This window comes from Poromitra crassiceps (genome assembly GCF_964638095.1).
Source record: "Poromitra crassiceps genome assembly, chromosome: 9".
In the NCBI taxonomy this organism is placed as follows: Eukaryota; Metazoa; Chordata; class Actinopteri; order Beryciformes; family Melamphaidae; genus Poromitra; species Poromitra crassiceps.
The window spans coordinates 6,195,419-6,215,437 of record NC_139630.1 but is presented as its reverse complement, the minus strand read 5'-3'; the positions used below and the strand labels follow the sequence as shown (position 1 = coordinate 6,215,437).

The window sequence follows — 20,019 nt, the reverse complement described above, 5'->3', positions numbered from 1 at the left end:
CTATGAAGGAGCGGTATCAGGGTCCTCCACTATCTGGATGACCTGATTCTGCTGGGCGAGTCAAGAGAACAGACTGTCTTGTTGCATACGATGGAGACAGAAGAGCACCTCCAATCACTGGGTTGTGCCATCATTGGACAAAGAGCTCTCCCCTCCTCAGTCAGACAGTGACCTATCTGGAGATACACCTCGACTCCAGGGTCATGAGAGGGAGATTATCCTCAGAAAGGGCGGAAGTCCTACTCTCCCTCCTCCATCAATTCACCCCAGGAGCCACAGTGACAGCCCTCACTGTGAGGCACTTACTGGAGACAATGGCATTGAGTCACGTCATGGTGGTGCTGGGTCTCCTTCACATGAGAAGGATACAGCGCTGGTTCAATCGAATGAAAGTAGACTCAATACGGCACAAGAGGCGTGTCCTAAGACCGCCCTCTCTATTCTCCCAGGTCTGGAGTTTTGGGGGACCCCCAACAGACTCTCAGAGGGAGTCCCTCTGGGGAGAGTGACGTCACACGTGACAGTGTTCACACATGCTTCCCTCTCCAGATGGGGGGGGGGGGGGGGGGACACACCCTCTCCCTGCACATAAGTGCCCTGGAAGCACTTTGCCCCCCAGCTGTCAGGTTATCACATGCTGGTCAGAACAGACAGCACAACTGCAGCGGCTTAATCAACCACCAGGGGGAGACACACTCCGCCACACTCCTGGAAATAGCAAGGGATTTGCTGATGTGGTCACAAACACATCTGCTATCGCTCAAAGCTTTATTTCAGAGGTGGAAAACCAAACATACATCATGGCATCATGGCATACAATAGGAGAAAAAAAAATTGTGTTTAAAAAGATCTTGGAGGCCACAGTAGTGAGCGAGTTTCTGATTTGTCTGAAATTGGCTAGATTATATTTCAGTGTTTGGCTCATCTTCCCTATATGATTTTTAAAGCACAGAGTGGGATCTAAAATAACATATTTAAACTCATCAACATTTTTTATTGATGAACATATACAACACAAATGTGATGTTGTATGAATATGATGTACTGGATTCAGACCCCAGGAAGACTTGCTGGTGCCATAGACATGACTTAATGTGGATCCTTGTAAATAAATAAATACATAAATAGATAGATAAATAAATAAATAAATAAATAAATAAATAAATAAATAAATAAATAAATAAATAGGATACCAGGACTAACCGAGCCTTCCTGCAGTTCCTCACAGCTGGGATCAGTCTCCATCGTCCCTCACGTGATGTGTTGTAGGCCTCCAGCTCCAACACATCTAGAACCTCCTCTGACATCTGCAGCATGTAGGCCAGAGCTGAGCAGTGGATCTCAGAGAGTTCCTTATCTGATCTGTTCTCTGACTTCATGAACTGTTGGATCTCCTGATGTACTGATTGGTCATTCATCTCCATCAAACAGTGGAAGATGTTGATGCTTCTGTCAGGAGAGGATCTGGAGGTGGTCATCTCCTTCAGGTTCTTGATGGCTCTTTGGATGCTTTCTGGGCTGCTGTCTGTCTGACCCAGCAGGCCTCCTAAGAGACGCTGGCTGGACTCCATTGAGAGGCCATGAAGGAAGCGGACAAAGAGGTCCAAGTGGCCATTTTTACTCTGCAGGGCTTTGGCCATGGCTTTCTGCAGGAAGACATCCAGTGATTGACAATGTAAACCCATGTAGTCATCCCAGATATCCCTGTGCCTGTATTTTCCCAGGAATGTCTCCAGTAGTTTCTCAGCCCTGTTTGTGTAGCAGTGGAACATGTAGACTGCAGCGAGAAACTCCTGAATGCTCAGATGAACAAAGCAGTAGACCGTCTTCTTTAAGTGCACACTGCACTCTCTTTTGAAGATCTCTGTGCACACTCCTGAGAACACTGATGCCTCTCTGACATCAAGACCACACTTCTCCAGGTCTTCTTGGTAGAACATGAGGTTACCTGTGTCCAGATGTTCAAACGCCAGTCTCCCCAGCATCAGAAGAGCTTCCCTGTCAGTCTTCGTCAGCTCCTGTTGACTCCTCTCACGTGTCTCATTATACTTCTGCTTCTTCCTCTCTGTCTGAACCAGCAGGAAGTGTGAGTACATCTCAGTCAGGGTCTTGGGCAGCTCTCCTCTCTGGTCTGTAGTCAACATGTGCTCCAGAACTGTAGCAGTGATGAAGCAGAAGACTGGGATGTGGCACATGATGTGGAGGCTCCTGGATGCCTTGATGTGGGAGATGATTCTGCTGGCCTGCTCCTTATCACTGCATCTTCTCCTGAAGTACTCCTCCTTCTGGTCATCAGTGAACCCTTGTACCTCTGTTACCCTGTGGACACATGTAGGAGGGATCTGATTGGCTGCTGCAGGTCTGGAAGTTATCCAGAGGAGAGCCAAGGGAAGCAGATTCCCCTTGATGAGGTTTGTCAACAGCACATTTACTGATGATGTCTGTGTGACGACAGACACAACCTCTGTGTTCTGGAAATCCATTGAAAGTCTGCTTTCATCCAGGCCGTCAAAGATGAACACAACTTTACAGACAGAGAGCTGCTCTGCTGTGACCGTCTGTAATGTTGGATGGAAAACATGGAGCAGCGTGAGAAGACTGTACCGCTCATCTTTGATCAAGTTCAGCTCCCTGAACGAAAGTGGAATCACAAGACTGACATCTTGATTTTCCAAACCCTCTGCCCAGTCCAGAGTGAACTTCTGCACTGAGAAGGTTTTTCCAATGCCAGCAATGCCCTGTGTCAGAACCACTCTGATTTTTCTCCTTTTTTCTTTCTTTTTATTCTCTTGGTCAGGTAAGGGTTTAAAGATGTCGTGGCACTTGATCGGAGCTTCATGGATGGGCTCGATCTTGGATGCTGTCTCCTGTTTGAGTGGAGCATCATGGAGGGTCTTCATCTTGGACATTGTCTCCAGCTGCCACACCTCATGTTGGGTATTAACGTCTTCACTTCGTCCCACTGTGATGTAGAGCAGAGTGTAGATCATGTTGAAGGAGGTTCCAGCTCCTGCTTCAGCGGTTCCTGCTTCAGTTCCTTCTGTCACAAATCCACATCTCTTTATCAGAATGATTTTATGCTCATCTAAAACCACCTGCAGAGCACCGTCCACTGGAAGACACGAAGGAGTAAATAAGGGTTACTCAAATACTGTATAGTATCTGGTATTAATTTTATTTGTGTGTGTGTGTGGGTGTGTGTGTGTGTGTGTGTGTGTGTGTATACACATACACACCCACCCACCCACCCACCCACACACACACACACACACACACACACACACACACACACACACACCCACACACACACACACACACACACACACACACACACACACACACACACTGTGTATGTATATTATATGATTGCATGAAAAAGAAACATGTGTCTGTAGCAACACAAGAAGTCCTGGTTGTAGAAATGGTGACAACAGTAGATACACTCCAAGTCTTACTTTGGACGATGCTGGTCTGACTGGATGTCTGCAGTCCAGGTCTGCGTCTGTCATCACTCGTCTTCCTCTCTCTGTGGAGATTAAGGCAATTCATTATGACAGATAAGAAATGTTTATAAAGGTTGTAAAACAACTAAAAAAGGTTTTAACTATCTTTTGTTGCTAGCAAGCAGAGTATGGAATTAATGGAAAGTATCAGTTGTGGTGACATCTAGTGGACATAAATCACAAGTACAGGTTTGGGCAAGGAGGGCCACAGTCACATGGCCCGCAAAGGACTATGGGATATGGGTTGAGGTATTGCCACGTTCTGACTTAGTGATTCAGTCTATCTCGTGACCTGAGAGCGACTGTGAGCAGTGATGGAATATGTAGAGTACCAGGAAATAAGCGGCTCCAGCTACTTGCTGGGCCAAAAGAGAAGCGTCTTGTCTCTCTGTTCCTGCGTCTCTTCACAGAAAGACATGTAGCATCTTTGTTGCTAACTTGATGACACAAACATATACCTGTCAAGTGCAGTCGATCACTGAGTACACAGATCATAGTGTGAACACTACATTACTGGTGGGCGGGATGAGACAATTTGATTGACACATGATGGACGTGCTATTGATTAACAGTAGTGTTAAAAGCAGCATCAAATTAAACAGGGTAGTGAAGCAGTATTTAATGAAAAGAAGCAGCGATGTTAGGAAACACATTACACTGAAATGCTGAAATTCCTTTTGAATAAATAAATGTTGGTAAATATCGGTTATCAGCCATAACAGCAAAGTTAATATCGGTGATCGGTATATGTCACAATTTTCATATTGATGCATCCCTAATTGGGTTGTTCAGCACACTCTACTCAGAGGCCTAATCAGTATCAGTATCAGTATTTCTGCTATACAGTTGTGGCTGTGAGCCAGTGTCGAAAAAGTGTGCAAAATCTAGCAGATAATGAGTAAGTATTGGACTTTTCTAATTTGGCTCCAAAACACATTTTTTTTTTAAGTTAATCTTAATGACTTTTTGTGGTTATGTAACAAACACTTTCCCCACGAACTGGTGCATCGACTCCGCAATAGAAAACCAAAGTCACGGCCACTTCCAGTTTAGGCAAACAAACAGATTTCATCCACCAATAAATGTAAAAAAAAAAAAAAAAAAAAAAAAAAAAAATTACTTGGTCAAAGCACTCGGCCCAAGTTCTGGTCTCTCGTGATTCTAATAATACAGATTTTACTTTGCCGTCTTACTGTCACATTTTCAAAGTGTTTTTTTTGTGCCGTGGCAGCAGTGAGGGGGCGCTGCTGAGCTGCTGTGGCAGTAGTGAGGGGGTGCTGCTGAGCTGCTGTGGCAGCAGTGAGGGGGTGCTGCTGAGCTGCTGTGGCAGCAGTGAGGGGGTGCTGCTGTGCTGCTGTGGCAGTAGTGAGGGGGTGCTGCTGTGCTGCTGTGGCAGTAGTGAGGGGGCTGAGCTGCTGTGGCAGCAGTGAGGGGGTGCTGCTGTGCTGCTGTGGCAGCAGTGAGGGGGTGCTGCTGTGCTGCTGTGGCAGTAGTGAGGGGGTGCTGCTGTGCTGCTGTGGCAGTAGTGAGGGGGCTGAGCTGCTGTGGCAGTAGTGAGGGGGTGCTGCTGTGCTGCTGTGGCAGTAGTGAGGGGGCTGAGCTGCTGTGGCAGTAGTGAGGGGGTGCTGCTGTGCTGCCGTGGCAGTAGTGAGGGGGCTGAGCTGCTGTGGCAGCAGTGAGGGGGTGCTGCTGTGCTGCTGTGGCAGCATTGAGGGGGTGCTGCTATGCTGCTGTGGCAGCATTGAGGGGGTGCTGCTGTGCTGCTGTGGCAGCAGTGAGGGGGCTGAGCTGCTGTGGCAGCAGTGAGGGGGGTCTTTTGTAATGAACAAATAAAACATTTAAATAACCAAAGCCCCACTTTTACCGCTGTGTACTGCAGCAACACTGCGGTAAAAGTGACCAATTGAGTAACACCTGCACCTGAATCACTTGCTTTGAGCAAGTAAAACTATTTTTATCAGCATTTGATGAAATGTCTATATGGATAAAAGAATGGAGGAGGAAATCCCTTGGTTTATACAACTAAAGTGGGCATGACTTTGACTCTATTGAATCTGTACCTTTCTTTCACTGCAGCAAACTGGTGTCTGCTCAGGGCTCTTAGTGTCGGGCAGTTCAAGTTTTTTGCATGATTTATTCATTTAGACCAGTACCTCAAAATTAATTGAACTTTTCAAGTTGTTTGCCTTAGATTTAGCTGTCTTCATAAGTTCTGTGCAACATCCCGTGTGCTTTACACATTAACTGTCATTAAGTGTAATACACCCTTTAGGCCAGTAGATGGCAGGGCATAATTTGTTATGTGAGGGAGTCAGTGTAATACGTGCATGGTCAGGTGTCAACACATGCTGTATCAATTTAAATTAATTATACTATTTTATCCTTCCATTTCTAAATGGGGACATAGAGTCATGCAAAGTGTTTTTTTAACTGTTTTCTTTCTATTTTCAGTGATGGAGACTAGTGAACTACATGTAATTGAACTAGTAGTTTAACTAAATTTTGCAGCAACCTGCTGGTAGTTCAACTACATTCATATTTGCATCATGATTCAAGTAGTTAAAGTACTTTTTTGACATTTTTGTGTAGTTTACTGAAACTACAAACTACAAACATTAACATGAAACATTAATTAACATTTAGTAACTGAGAAGGATTGATTAATACTACAGCACATTATGCGGGGTGATGAAATAAATGTACCATAGTATTGATAATTCTTACTTTGTTACTTTCTACTGTAATTATTTATTACTGTAATTATTTATTATTATTCCTAACTACCCTATGGCCAATCATTACAAACCTGCTGGACACACACATTGTAACTGACAGAATCATGGCAATAGAAGTCATCCCCAAATCTATCAGAGGACGGGACAGACTCAAACATCTTCTCCAAAGAGAAACTTTTTGGATCGTTACCCTAAGACCAACCACTTTTCCTGGTCTAAATGATGACATTGATTTCTCTCCATTTTAAGTTTTAAGAGTTTTAATGCTGAATTCCATGCTGAATGCTGAAAGTCTACTGTGGCTCAATGTGAGCTTGAGATTTTTTTGTTCATTTTGTTTTTTTTCTCAGCTGCATTCCATTGTTGGGCTGTTTAGATGACTTTTCAATGTGTGGCTCCTTGTGAGGGCCTCTATTGCCTCACCTTTGTAGGCTGTATAAGTGTTGATTGTATATACAGTAGTTCTCCCTGTCAGGTTGGGATTGTGATTCCTGCTACTACCTCTAGTCTGTGGGCAGTGTTTTCAGCACTGGTCCCACTTGCAGTGCATTTACTGCATTCTGTGTCTCTCTCTTTCTCTCTCTTTTTTTGGGTAACCACTTTTTGTTTTTAAACTTTATTATGGATCTTATTTACTTTGTATAACATCCATCATGTATTTATGCCTTATTGTTCACAATGATTGTTGATGCAGGTTGTCTGTTAGACACAGGTGTGTCTGGGAGGTCTACTCACTGATGGCTGAGTGATGTCACTATATATATATATATATATATATATATATATGTATATGTATATGTATATATATATATATATATATATATATATATATATATATATATATATATATATATATGCATTGTTGTGTTGGGCCTCTACCCTGATGAAGGCTCTGCTGAGCTGAAACACGTACTGTAGGTCCCTGTTTGAACTTTGTTAGCCGTGCCACAATAAAGGCTTTTTCATGATTACTTCTGAAACAGTTGTTGCCTTGCCTTAAACTTTTGACTCAACTTATTACAATATTGGGGTCTATTATGTTGAAAGGTATTACATTATCAGTAAAATATTATTACAATATCAGCCAGGACATTTGACTACATTATTGGTTATTACAAGTTAAGTTATTACATTATAAGGTTTATTACATTTTTGATCAAGTTAAGTGCAGATTTGACAACATTTTCATGATATTATGATGTTATTGAGTGCTACAGTCTTCTTACTTTGTGTCTGGGGGTCCAGGTTCATTACTGAAGCATGGAGGTCTGCCTTTAGAGCGGTCACTCTTACAGCTGGGTGCTGGAGACTCTGCTCTCTGCCTGTGGTACTGACCTCTGCAAACACATTTAATATCATCATTAGTTCTAGTAAAGACAGACAACAATGTGTTGTCACACTGTTACTGTTTCTGTTCATCTGGAGTTTTTCATAAGGAGAACAGCTGCTTCTGTTCTGATCCTAATCTGCACTTTAACAATCAAGTCCATTTATTACATTACTAGATTATAAAGCCAGTTTGCTGGGACTCCACCATGGTCTTGTGTTGTGTTGTGTTGTGTTGTGTTGTGTTGTGTTGTGTTGTGTTGTGTTGTGTAGTGTTGTGTTGTGTTGTGTTGTGTGTGTAAGGCCTGTGTGTGTTCTGGGCGGTTCTTAGAAGCACACTCCTCAAGTTTGAAGTCAATGGGATGAATGGTCCATGAGGTAAATCACTTTTTGTGTTGCCAGTAGGTGGCACTATGCCGAATTGCACAAAATCTGTTGGTGAGTTACTTTTTTGCCTTGCTTTTCCTGTCTTTTAAAGTGATACTGCTATATAGTTGTAGTTAGGGTTAGGGTTATGTAGGCTAGTTTTTTCTCTGTCTGTAAATCATAGAGTGAAACTAGAGTAGTTTAAAGCTGCTAATTGCTCTCAGCTGACATCAGGTGAGCAGCCGTTGTGAACGACCGATTGATTGTGTAGGCGGACCTTGGAGCCCCTGTTGAACCAGTATTTCTTAGCATAGCCAGTCTACAGCGGCAGCTGTAAGCTGCAGCCTCTGGGCACCAAGACTCGGGAGTCCATCGAGGGTAGGCCAGAGAATAGGGCTTTGTGTTACTTCTATTTTACTAACTACCTACTCTTCTACCCATGTGTCTTTCCCCCATCCCCGTTATAACATCAGCCCATAGACGCCGTAGATATGGCAGCTTCAGATGTAGTAACCCTTGTAATTTTTCCTACCCAAAACGCACAAGTAATCCCTTTACTATTACTGCAGGACTCTGGAACTGTCAGTCAGCTGTTAAGAAAACTGAGACCATCTCAGCTCATGCTCTATCTCAATCCCTCCACTTTCTAGCTCTCACAGAGACCTGGATCATATCTGAGAATACTGCTACTCCAGCCGCACTCTCTGTGGCTTACTCTTTCTCCCAAACCCCCAGAGCCTCTGGGCATGGCGGAGGCACTGGTCTCCTCATTTCACCAAAATGGACCTACACTGTCACTCATCTCTCTCATCTCTCTATATCCTCTTTTGAGTCCCATGCAGTTGCTGTTTCCCTACCTGTCAAGCTCAACATTGTGGTGATCTACCGCCCGCCTGGTCTGCTTGGTAACTTCCTTGATGAGATGGATACCCTCCTCTCCGTCTTTCCTGAGGATGGCACTCCACTCATTCTTCTGGGGGACTTCAACATACAGGCGGTAACCCTGAAATCCCCCCTCTTCCTTAACTTATTCTCATCCTTCGATCTCTCCCTCTCTCTATCTCCACCCACTCATAAAGCAGGGAACCTGCTTGACTTGGTCTTCACCCAATCCTGCTGCACTTCCAACCTCACTGTCTCTCCTCTCCCTGTATCTGATCATCACTTTATGGTCCCACTTGCAGTGCATTTACTGCATTCTGTGTCTCTCTCTTTTTTGTGGGTAACCACTTTTTGTTTTTAAACTTTATTATGGACCTTCTTTACTTTGTAAACCATCCATCATGTATTTATGCCTTATTGTTCACAATGATTGTTGATGCAGGTTCTCTCTGAGACACAGGTGTGTCTGGGAGGTCTACTCACTGATGGCTGAGTGATGTCACTATATATATATATATATATATATATATATATATATATATATATATATATATATATATATACGTATGCATTGTTGTGTTGGGCCTCTACCCTGATGAAGGCTCTGCTGAGCTGAAACACGTACTGTAGGTCCCTGTTTGAACTTTGTTAGCCGTGCCACAATAAAGGCTTTTTCATGATTACTTCTGAAACAGTTTGTTGCCTTGGATTTTTTCCAAGTTCTCCTGCTCTCCACTCCTTTTTTACCTGCAAGGATCCCACTTCAACTTTTGACTCAACTTATTACATTATTGGGGTCTATTATGTTGAAAGGTATTACATTATCAGTAAAATATTATTAGTTTAGTTTAGTTTAGTTTAGTTTATTTCGGTCAATTTCACAAGTACAGCTCAATACAGTTGTGATTAAAGAAAAGCAAGAAAACAAAATAAGAGAACAAACAGTGATTGCTGGTTGGGTGTTATACAAGCCTGAAAAGACCGAAAAGGAGTAGGCTGAAGCAAACGCTTATAGCGCCTACCCTTTTTTTTTTTTTTTTTTTTTTTTTTTTTATTATTATTATCATTATTATTACTATCATTATTTTCTTTTTTCTTGATATATAATATTGATAATATTGATAGTAATGATAATAACAATAACAATGAGTACTAAGCAAAATACAGGTATTCTATATACACAAGAATTGTACTTACAGAGTCAAATACACAAACTAGGTTTCTATATATCTATGAATGTATATATATATTCTATATGTATATATTATATATTATATATTATATATTCTATATTCTATATGTATATATATATATATATATATTCTATATATCTATGAATTATATGTTTAAATATAATAATGTAATATAATATAAATATCAATCTTGAGTTTTATATCTGTTAATAATCTGATTTTTTAACATTTTTTTAAATTTGTAGATTGTTTTACACATTTTTATTTCATTTTCTAGTCCATTCCATAGATTAACTCCTTTAACTGTTATACATCTTTGCATTGCATTTGTTCTGGTTTTTGTTCTTGTAGTTGTAAACATGCAGATTCCTCTTAGATTATAAGTGCTTTCTCTGGTTCTGAACAACCTCTGGATGCATTCTGGGAGCTCTTTGTTTTGGATTTTGTACATGAATTGTGCCGTTTGAAAGTCCACCAAGTCTCTGAATTTGAGGGCATGTGAATGTATGAATAATTTATTTGATGGTTCGTTATAATCAGCTCTGTTTATGATTCTTATGGCTCTCTTCTGTTGTATAAAAATTGGATTTGTGTTTGTTTTATAGGTGTTTCCCCAGACCTCCACACAGTAGGTCATATAGGGGACTATAAGAGAGAGGTACAGTGTATGTAGTGAGTTGGAGTCAAGGATATGTTTCGTTTTGTGGAGTATTGCAATGGATTTTGAGATTTTAGTTTTTACATGTAATATATGTGATTTCCAGTTTAGTTTATGGTCTATTATTACTCCCAGGAATTTATTTTCATTTACTCTTTCTAATGTTACGTTATCTATCATGATTTGGATGTGGTTATTGATTTTACTATTGCTGAATATTATGAATTTGGTTTTGTTTAAATTTAGTGACAGCTTGTTAATGTCGAACCATCGTTTTAGAGTTTGTAGCTCAGTCTCCACTGTATCCAGAAGTTGTTCAAGATTGCTACTGGAACAAAAAAGATTTGTGTCGTCTGCAAACAAAACACAATTCAGCAGCTTAGACACTTTGCAAATATCATTTATATATAAAATAAATAATTTTGGTCCCAGAACGGAACCCTGTGGTACTCCACATGTGACCCTCTTCAGGTTGGATTTTTCATTATTTATTTGTACATACTGGAGTCTATTTTCAAGATAGTTTTTAAGCCATATGCTAGCTGCCCCTCTGATGCCATACCGTTCCAGTTTTTTGATTAATAATTTGTGGTCAATTGTGTCAAATGCTTTTTTTAGATCTATGAATACTCCTATGGTGTGTTGTTTATTGTCTGTTGCTGTGGATATGTCGATTACAATATCAGCCAGGACATTTTACTACATTATTGGTGAAGTTATTACATTACTTGGTTTATTACATTTCTGATCAAGTTAAGTGCAGATTGTACTACATTTTTATGATATTATGATGTTATTGAGTGCTACAGTCCTCTTACTTTGTGTCTGGGGGTCCAGGTTCATTACTGAAGCATGGAGGTCTGCCTTTAGAGTGGTCACTCTTACAGCTGGGTGCTGGATACTCTGCTCTCTGCCTGTGGTACTGACCTCTGCAAACACAAATGTTCGATACATATCATCATTAGTTCTAGTAAAGACAGACAACAATGCGTTGTCACACTGTTACTGTTTCTGTTCATCTGGAGTTTTTCATCAGGAGAACAGCTGCTTCTGTTCTGATCCTAATCTACACTTTAACAATCAAGTCAATTTATTACATTACTAAATTATAAAGCCAGTTTGCTGGGACTCCACCCTGGTGTTGTGTTGTGTTGTGTTGTGTGTGTAAGGCCTGTGTGTGTTCTGGGCGGTTCCCAGAAGCACACTCCACGGGCCCTATTCTCCCACAAGCCTTCGGCGCTAAAACGGGCCTTAAACGCAAAAAAACGTGCCTTGCGCCTGTTTTGGGACGATATCAATATGGCTTCACGCTGCCAAATGCGCTTTAGGCCGAATGGGCGTGGCGCAGTCCCAGAATGGGCCAAAGTGGGCGTGTTGGCCTTAAATCTCGGCGTACTGATATCTTCGCACCTGGCGTAAATTTAGCGCTTTGCGCCTTTGAAAACCAGGCCTATTCAGTGCGCCAGTGCACTTCTGCCTCTCCCCTGTCACCCTTCTCTGTCTCTCTCTGAAACCAGGCCTATTCAGTGCGCCAGTGCTCTTCTGCCCCTTCTCTGTCACCCTTCTCTCTCTCTCTCTGACTCCCTCGCTTAGACAGGCACAACACACTTCCCATATAGGAAAAATAAGTTGTAAATTGTCTGGCCTGTCCCAGCATGCATTGTGCTTCTCCATTTCGCTACTAAATAGCAACCAAATGAGGCGAAATAGATATAAAAGGTCGATCTAAATGAATGTGCAATGGTAACACAACCTGCAATTGTACACATTTCAATATTGGACCAAATGAAACATCGAAATGAATACACCACCCTATGTGAAACATAGGTCCTCCTGGGCCTATATATATCTCTTGTCGTTTTAACGTGATTTAGATAAGTGACAGCGGAACGCGCTGCGGAACGCTTCTTTACATAATGTAGGGTATATTTATGTGCATCATTCTACCTGCAGCAGGGGAGAGAAAACGATATCGTTCTGGACAAACTTTCACCAATATAAAATTAATCTCATCATATAGGGATAGGCTATATTTTTCTATCCGATGCATTTAGAACATTCTTTTCACTTTGATCTTGCTATAGTGTAGCGTATTTAAACTGCAGTTATTGGTTTGAGAAGCATAATAATATGGAATAATAGCCTATAATAGAGACAGACAGACTGGATGAAGGGAGGGGGGGGGGGGGGCGGAGCGTTTGGCTTTCATCTGGTTTTGCGGGACCACTGGAATTGGAGCTAAAAAGGCAAGCGTGCGATTCGTTTATTGCAGTTATCCAATGAGCATGATGGTGCATAATTTTACGCTTAAAAGGCGTGGTTGTAATGCTTTAGGCTGCGTGTAGCGCCAGCACGACGATATCAAGTGCGCTGGTCCACGCCCACTGATTTGCGCTGCGCCAGGCGCTCGGCCTAGAAACAGCGCCGATGCAACGATAGGGGCCCTCAAGTTTGAAGTCAATGGGATGAATGGTCCATGAGGTAAACCACTTTTTGTGTTGCCAGTAGGTGGCACTATGCTGAATTGCACCAAATCCGGGACTGAACTCCGTCAGCGGACTCCCCAAGATTGAAGTTGATCGGACAACCGGTTCTCAAGATAAACAACCTGCCAACTTGCCTCCGCCGGCGATAGCCAGGCCGGTAGTGATGCGCGGGTCAGGCTTTTTTAAGGCCCGCCCCAACCCAACCCGTCATTGGAGCCAGCCCGCCCCGCCCGCCCCGTTAAAATATCTGAAAATTCCGAACCCAGCCCAACCCAGCAGCCCGCAACGGCCAATTTAATGTAATATGTCTCCGGACGCAGGAGGAGCACAGCAGAGCTTCCAAGGTGTGCAAAGCAGCTAATAACTCTGTCTCTCTCCCCCCTCTCTCTCTCTCTCTCTCACACACACACACACAGACACTCACATGCTGCCCTGCGCGACAACAGTTGTAGCCTGCTGCTCTGGATGAGTTGCGCTGCTGCTTTCATGTCGGTCTTTCTTCAATTAATCCATGGTCTTCAGATAGCGCGACCGACTACGCGTCCCCAAAGTGCGGATGGCGTGACCACGCAGTGTTTCAAATGGAGGTAGCAGGTAGAGGTAAGCACTAGGCAGGCTACAGAAACAGTTCTTATTCTTCCCCATTTCTTTTAATTACCTCATGCGCTCTCAATTGGCCATGTTGCAGTAGTAGGCTAAACGTAGTAGTGCAGCAGGTGCGCACACGGCACACGGCTTACAGATACGGCTAGACTCGCTGTCTGATTTCTTTTAATTACCTCATGCGCTCTCAATTGGCCATGTTGCAGTACTGTAGTAGGCTACTAAACGTAGTGCAGCAGGTGCGCACATGGCTTGCAGATACGGCCAGACTCGCTGTCTGATTTCTTTTAATTACCTCATGCGCACTCAATTGTTCACAGCCTACTCACGTTGCAGTAAAGTTGACAAATAGATCACAGTCTGAGTCCACAACAGAAAATCTGCGGTGGCATTATATGGACACTTCAAATAATAATTACAGCGAATAATCCTTCCAAAATGTTTGTTTTGAGAGCACATAGGCTACCTCATTGAAGCGTTTCTTTACTCCATGTAGGCTATAGAGAGTGCAGCAGGAGTCTGTCTGATTGTGTGTACCTACGTGTGAGAGAGAGTTCACGTCTTTAAGGTTAATTACTCTGCGTGTTTCATTGCTCTAAATTATTTAATAATGTTGCTTTGTCACGTTCTGAGCCTGCCCCGCCTGCACCCGCGATATTTTCATAATTTGCCAACCCAGCCCGCCTGCGGGGCGGCCCAGCCCAAGGGACCCGGCGGGTTCTGGGTGACCCGCGCATCACTACAGGCCGGAGACATTATGGATCCGGGTTGTCCGTCCGTACGATGTTTGTTAACGCGATATCTGAGGAACGCCTGGACGGAATTTCATCAAATTTGCCTCAAACATGGACTTAGACTCAAGGATGATCTGATTAGATTTTGGTGGTCAAAGGTCAAAGGTCAAGGTCACTGTGACCTCTCGAACGGCATTTTCAAGCTTGTTAACGCGATATCTCAGGAATGCCTTGACGGAATTTAATCTAACTTGTCTCAAACATCGACTTGGACTCAAGGATGAACTGATTAGATTTTTGTGGTCAAAGGTCAAGGTCACTGTGACCTCTCGAATGCCATTTTCAAGCTTGTTAACGCAATATCTCAGGAATGCCTTGACGGAATTTAATCAAACTTGTCTCAAACATCGACTTGGACTCAAGGATGAACTGATTAGATTTTGGTGGTCAAAGGTCAAAGGTCAAGGTCACTGTGACCTCTCGAACGCCATTTTCAAGCTTGTTAACGCAATATCTCAGGAATGCCTTGACGGAATTTAATCAAACTTGTCTCAAACATCGACTTGGACTCAAGGATGAACTGATTAGATTTTGGTGGTCAAAGGTCAAGGTCACTGTGACCTCTCAAACGCCATTTTCCAGCTTGTTAACGCGATATCTCATGAATACCTTGACGGAATTTCATCAAATTTGCCTCAAACATCTACTTAGACTCAAGGATGAACTGATTCGATTTTGGTGGTCAAAAGTCAAAGGTCAAGGTCACTGTGACTTCTCAAACGCCATTTTCAAGCTTGTTAACGCGATATCTCATGAATACCTTGACGGAATTGAATCAAACTTGTCTCAAACATCGACTTGGACTCAAGGATGATCTGATTAGATTTTGGTGGTCAAAGGTCAAAGGTCAAGGTGAGCTCTCGAACGCCATTTTCAAGCTGGTTAACGCGATATCTCAGGAATGCCTTGACAGAATTTAATCAAACTTGTCTCAAACATCGACTTGGACTCAAGGATGAACTGATTACATTTTGGTGGTCAAAGTTCAAGGTCACTGTGACCTCACACACCCAATTTCCAAGCTCTGTAACGCAACATCACAGGAGCGCCTTGACGGAATCTCTTCCAATTTGCCTCAAATGGCGATTTGGACCCCAGAATGAACTAATGGCGGAGGCATAAGTCCGCGTTGCGGTCGTTCTAGTTTGCCTTGCTTTTCCTGTCTTTTAAAGTGATACTGCTATATAGTTGTAGTTAGGGTTAGGGTTATGTAGGCTAGTTTTTTCTCTGTCTGTAAATCATAGAGTGAAACTAGAGTAGTTTAAAGCTGCTAATTGCTCTCAGCTGACATCAGGTGAGCAGCCGTTGTGAACGACCGATTGATTGTGTAGGCGGACCTTGGAGCCCCTGTTGAACCAGTATTTCTTATCATAGTCAGTCTACAGCGGCAGCTGTAAGCTGCAGCCTCTGGGCACCAAGACTCGGGAGTCCATCGAGGGTAGGCCAGAGAATAGGGCTTTGTGTTACTTCTATTTTACTAACTACCTACTCTTCTACCCATGTGTCTTTCCCCCATCCCCGTTATAACATCAGCCCATAGACGCCGTAGATATGGCAGCTTCAGATGTAGTAACCCTTGTAATTTTTCCTACCCAAAACGCACAAGTAGTCCTTTTACTATTACTGCAGGACTCTGGAACTGTCAGTCAGCTGTTAAGAAAACTGAGACCATCTCAGCTCATGCTCTATCTCAATCCCTCCACTTTCTAGCTCTCACAGAGACCTGGATCATATCTGAGAATACTGCTACTCCAGCCGCACTCTCTGTGGCTTACTCTTTATCCCAAACCCCCAGAGCCTCTGGGCATGGCGGAGGCACTGGTCTCCTCATTTCACCAAAATGGACCTACACTGTCACTCATCTCTCTCATCTCTCTTTATCCTCTTTTGAGTCCCATGCAAGTTGCTGTTTCCCTACCTGTCAAGCTCAACATTGTGGTGATCTACCGGGGTCCACCCGCTATGCCGACCACCCGCTATGCCGACCACCCGCAATGCCGATCTTAGGTTTAGGCGTGGGGGTGGGAGAGGTTAGGTTTTGGGTTAGGGTCTGGGGGGGGTTAGGTTTAGGCATGGCATGGGGGGAGGTTAGGTTTGGCGTGGGGGCTGGGAGAGGTTAGGTTTTGGGTTAGGGTCTGGGGGAGGTTAGGTTTAGGCATGGGGGGAGGTTAGGTTTGGCGTGGGGGCTGGGAGAGGTTAGCTCCACCGACACGCTGCACGCCGCCTCGCTCAGGTGGTTCTGCTTGTGGGCTATCGGCATTGCGACCTGTCGGCACTGCGGCCTGTCGGCACATAGACGCGGCACCGATGTACTGCCCGCCTGGTCCGCTTGGTAACTTCCTTGATGAGATGGATACCCTCCTCTCCGTCTTTCCTGAGGATGGCACTCCACTCATTCTTCTGGGGGACTTCAACATACAGGCGGTAACCCTGAAATCCCCCCTCTTCCTTAACTTCTTCTCATCCTTCAATCTCTCCCTCTCTCTATCTCCACCCACTCATAAAGCAGGGAACCTGCTTGACTTGGTCTTCACCCAATCCTGCTGCACTTCCAACCTCACTGTCTCTCCTCTCCCTGTATCTGATCATCACTTTATGGTCTCACTTGCAGTGCATTTACTGCATTCTGTGTCTCTCTTTTTTGTGGGTAACCACTTTTTGTTTTTAAACTTTATTATGGACCTTCTTTACTTTGTAAACCATCCATCATGTATTTATGCCTTATTGTTCACAATGATTGTTGATGCAGGTTCTCTGTGAGACACAGGTGTGTCTGGGAGGTCTACTCACTGATGGCTGAGTGATGTCACTATATATATATATATATATATATATATATATATATATATATATATGAAGAGAAAGGAGAGTGGCACAGCCAGTGGAAAGATCAGGTGCTGGTAGGTTGCAGGTACAAGGCATAAAACAAAAGAAGGTACCACCGCACACTGGAGTCAGGATTTAACTGAGATTTATTCAGCAAACGACGCGTTTCGCTGTAGCAGCTTCATCAGGTTTGCTCATACAACCAAGAGGGCCCAGGTGAGCCTAAGTAGTAATAGGACCTAATTGGTCACATGACCAATTAGGAAATCACAATTTTTTTCACAATTTTTTTAGTTTACAGGTTGCAGAAAAATACATAATATCATAGTCAAAAAGGTAATTACAATATCACAAAAGGAATGGCGATATATAATAATAAGTTAAAAAGCAAGGACATAAGCTAGCATTAATATGCAGCACTGGCAGAGTTACATAAATGAGCATATTTGAAAGATAAGCTCAAAATCTATAAAGACTATGAGGACCTATACAATAAGAGTTACAGCAATGCAAGGTTATCTTCTCAGATTGGTGTCCTAGGGAGAGATGAGCCACTCAGCCACTATGCCCCCTGACACTCACCCCCTCCCCTTTAGCAATTGAGGGAGATACAGGTCCTCTACTTCTAGACCAAAGTGGAGCTTAACCTTCTTTATTGCCTATTGCTGTAATTTTTATTGCCCCCTTCTTGATTGAACTTATCTTTGTAATTGTTTGCATTGCTATAACGCTAAGATTTATGTTAGGTACTCCTTTTCTAAATAAAATTTGAGCTTAACTTTGTAACTGTTTGCATTGCTGTAACTCTTAGATGAATGTTGTGGTTCCTCTTTTTCTAAATAGAATTGGAGTTTAACCTTGCAACTCTTATGTAACTCTTATGTTACTCTCTTACTCTCTGCTTGCCCACAGCGAGGAGGAGTGCCGGAGGGACCTGCGCCTCACCCGTCAGGCTGTGACAGACATCTGCCATCTCTTGGCAGATGATCTGCAGCCTCATTCCAGCTCTCCCCATGCGCTACCCGTTGCGGTAAAAGTCACTGCTGCTTTGTATTTCTATGCCTCTGGGTCATTCCAACATCCCCTCAGTATCATTGGAGGCATGACACAATCCACCATCAGCTCGGCCTTACACGCAGTTACAGCAAGCCTAGTCCGACATGCAGGCAAGTATATCAAATGGCCCCGCACACCTGACCGCCAAGCCCGGGTAAAAGCGGGTTTCATGGCTAAGTATGGGTTCCCTGCGGTTCTGGGTGCTATCGATTGCACCCACGTGCAACTGCGTGCCCCGTCGCTGAATGCACAAATGTACATGAACCGTAAGGGGACCCATTCCATCAATATCCAGGTAATTTGCGATGCTCATTGTAACATCACTCATGCATTCGCAAATTATCCTGGAAGTAGCCATGACTCCTTTATATTAACCAATTCTGTCATTCCTGCAGTCTTCCAGGGGGATCCCCCCCTGGATGCGTGGCTGTTAGGGGACAATGGTTATCCATTGAAGACATGGCTGATGACCCCATACATCCAGCCAACAACAGCGCGTGCTATGGCCTACAATGCAAAACACCGGAGAGCACGCGCTGTCATAGAAAGAACGTTTGGATTGCTCAAAATGCGATTCAGATGTTTGGATAAGTCAGGTGGTACATTACAATACACCCCTCAGAAAGTCGCAGCATTCTTCGTGGCATGTTGTGTGTTGCATAACATAGCCATGCGTGAAGGATTGCTCGTTGACATGGAAGAGGAGACATTACAGGACATTATGAGGCGTGAAGCTGAACTGCGTGGGCCGAGGAGAGGGGGGCCCAACGAAGCAGCAGCAGCACGGGCGCTTCGGGATGAGCTGGCAGGCAGGCTGGTGAGATAGCGCATGGTAAGCAAACTGTTTTGTTCACATGGGTGTAGTGTAATGCATTTTAAGCTTAGAATTGTAATTACTCTTCCCCTTTTTGGGAAATACCCCATGTAGCCTACATTAATTGCAAGAAAGACTGGACACAAAACGATCTCAAGGGAGGGGGATGTTTAATTAGGCTACAATTAGGCTGCAAAAGGGACAAAGCAAAAAAAAATTAATAGGGGCGTCCTTGACGTGCTCCTTTCCCTCCAGGGGGCCGTCCTCTTCGCCTTGCAGGCCGCCGGCCTTCACGGAGGAGATGAGGGGAGCGGAGCAGCGCTGCTGGCGCGCTACGAGGCGCTGGTGGTGGCGGAGGCGAGCGGCGGCGCAGCAGTGGAGCTGACTGGGGAGCGACAGCAGCAGCCAGCGCGCCCCGCGCCCAGTCCTGGACCGCCTGAGTGAGCCGCCCCAGGTGGCCGTCCTGCATGTGCCTCTGGGAGGCCATCTCCTCCCTGACCTCCCGGAGCTCCTCCCTCACCTCCAAGAGGCCGGCCTCCACACGGTTAAAACCGACTTCCATCATGTTAAAGCCGGCCTCCTGGAGATGGAGGAAGCGCTGGTTCTCCGCTGCATGCAGGCGGCCGGTCCTGGAGCGGCCTGCCCCTGGCGACCCAGGCCTGTTGCGGGAGCGGGCGCCGCTGCTGCCGCTCAACCCAGATGTTCCCGGACGTTGAGGGGAGTCGGGGGGTTGCCTGGGAGGGGAGCGGCCTGTCTCCGACCCAGGCCGCTGGCGGG

General features: G+C 44.2%; 1 protein-coding gene across 1 annotated transcript in view; it reads right to left on the bottom strand.

The window, feature by feature from the left end:
- LOC310782978 (NLR family CARD domain-containing protein 3-like) overlaps window positions 1–19,804 on the bottom strand; it is a gene marked incomplete at both ends in the record, with an annotated part of 28,217 nt that extends 8,413 nt beyond the window's left edge. The window contains 5 exons of the mRNA XM_083643751.1: window positions 1,204–3,112; window positions 3,456–3,526; window positions 18,566–18,669; window positions 19,480–19,627; window positions 19,716–19,804. Of these exons, the coding sequence (XP_083499877.1) occupies window positions 1,204–3,112; window positions 3,456–3,526; window positions 18,566–18,669; window positions 19,480–19,627; window positions 19,716–19,804 (2,321 nt within the window). The remainder of the gene's footprint in view (window positions 1–1,203; window positions 3,113–3,455; window positions 3,527–18,565; window positions 18,670–19,479; window positions 19,628–19,715) is intronic.
- Between the last annotated feature and the right edge of the window lie 215 nt (window positions 19,805–20,019).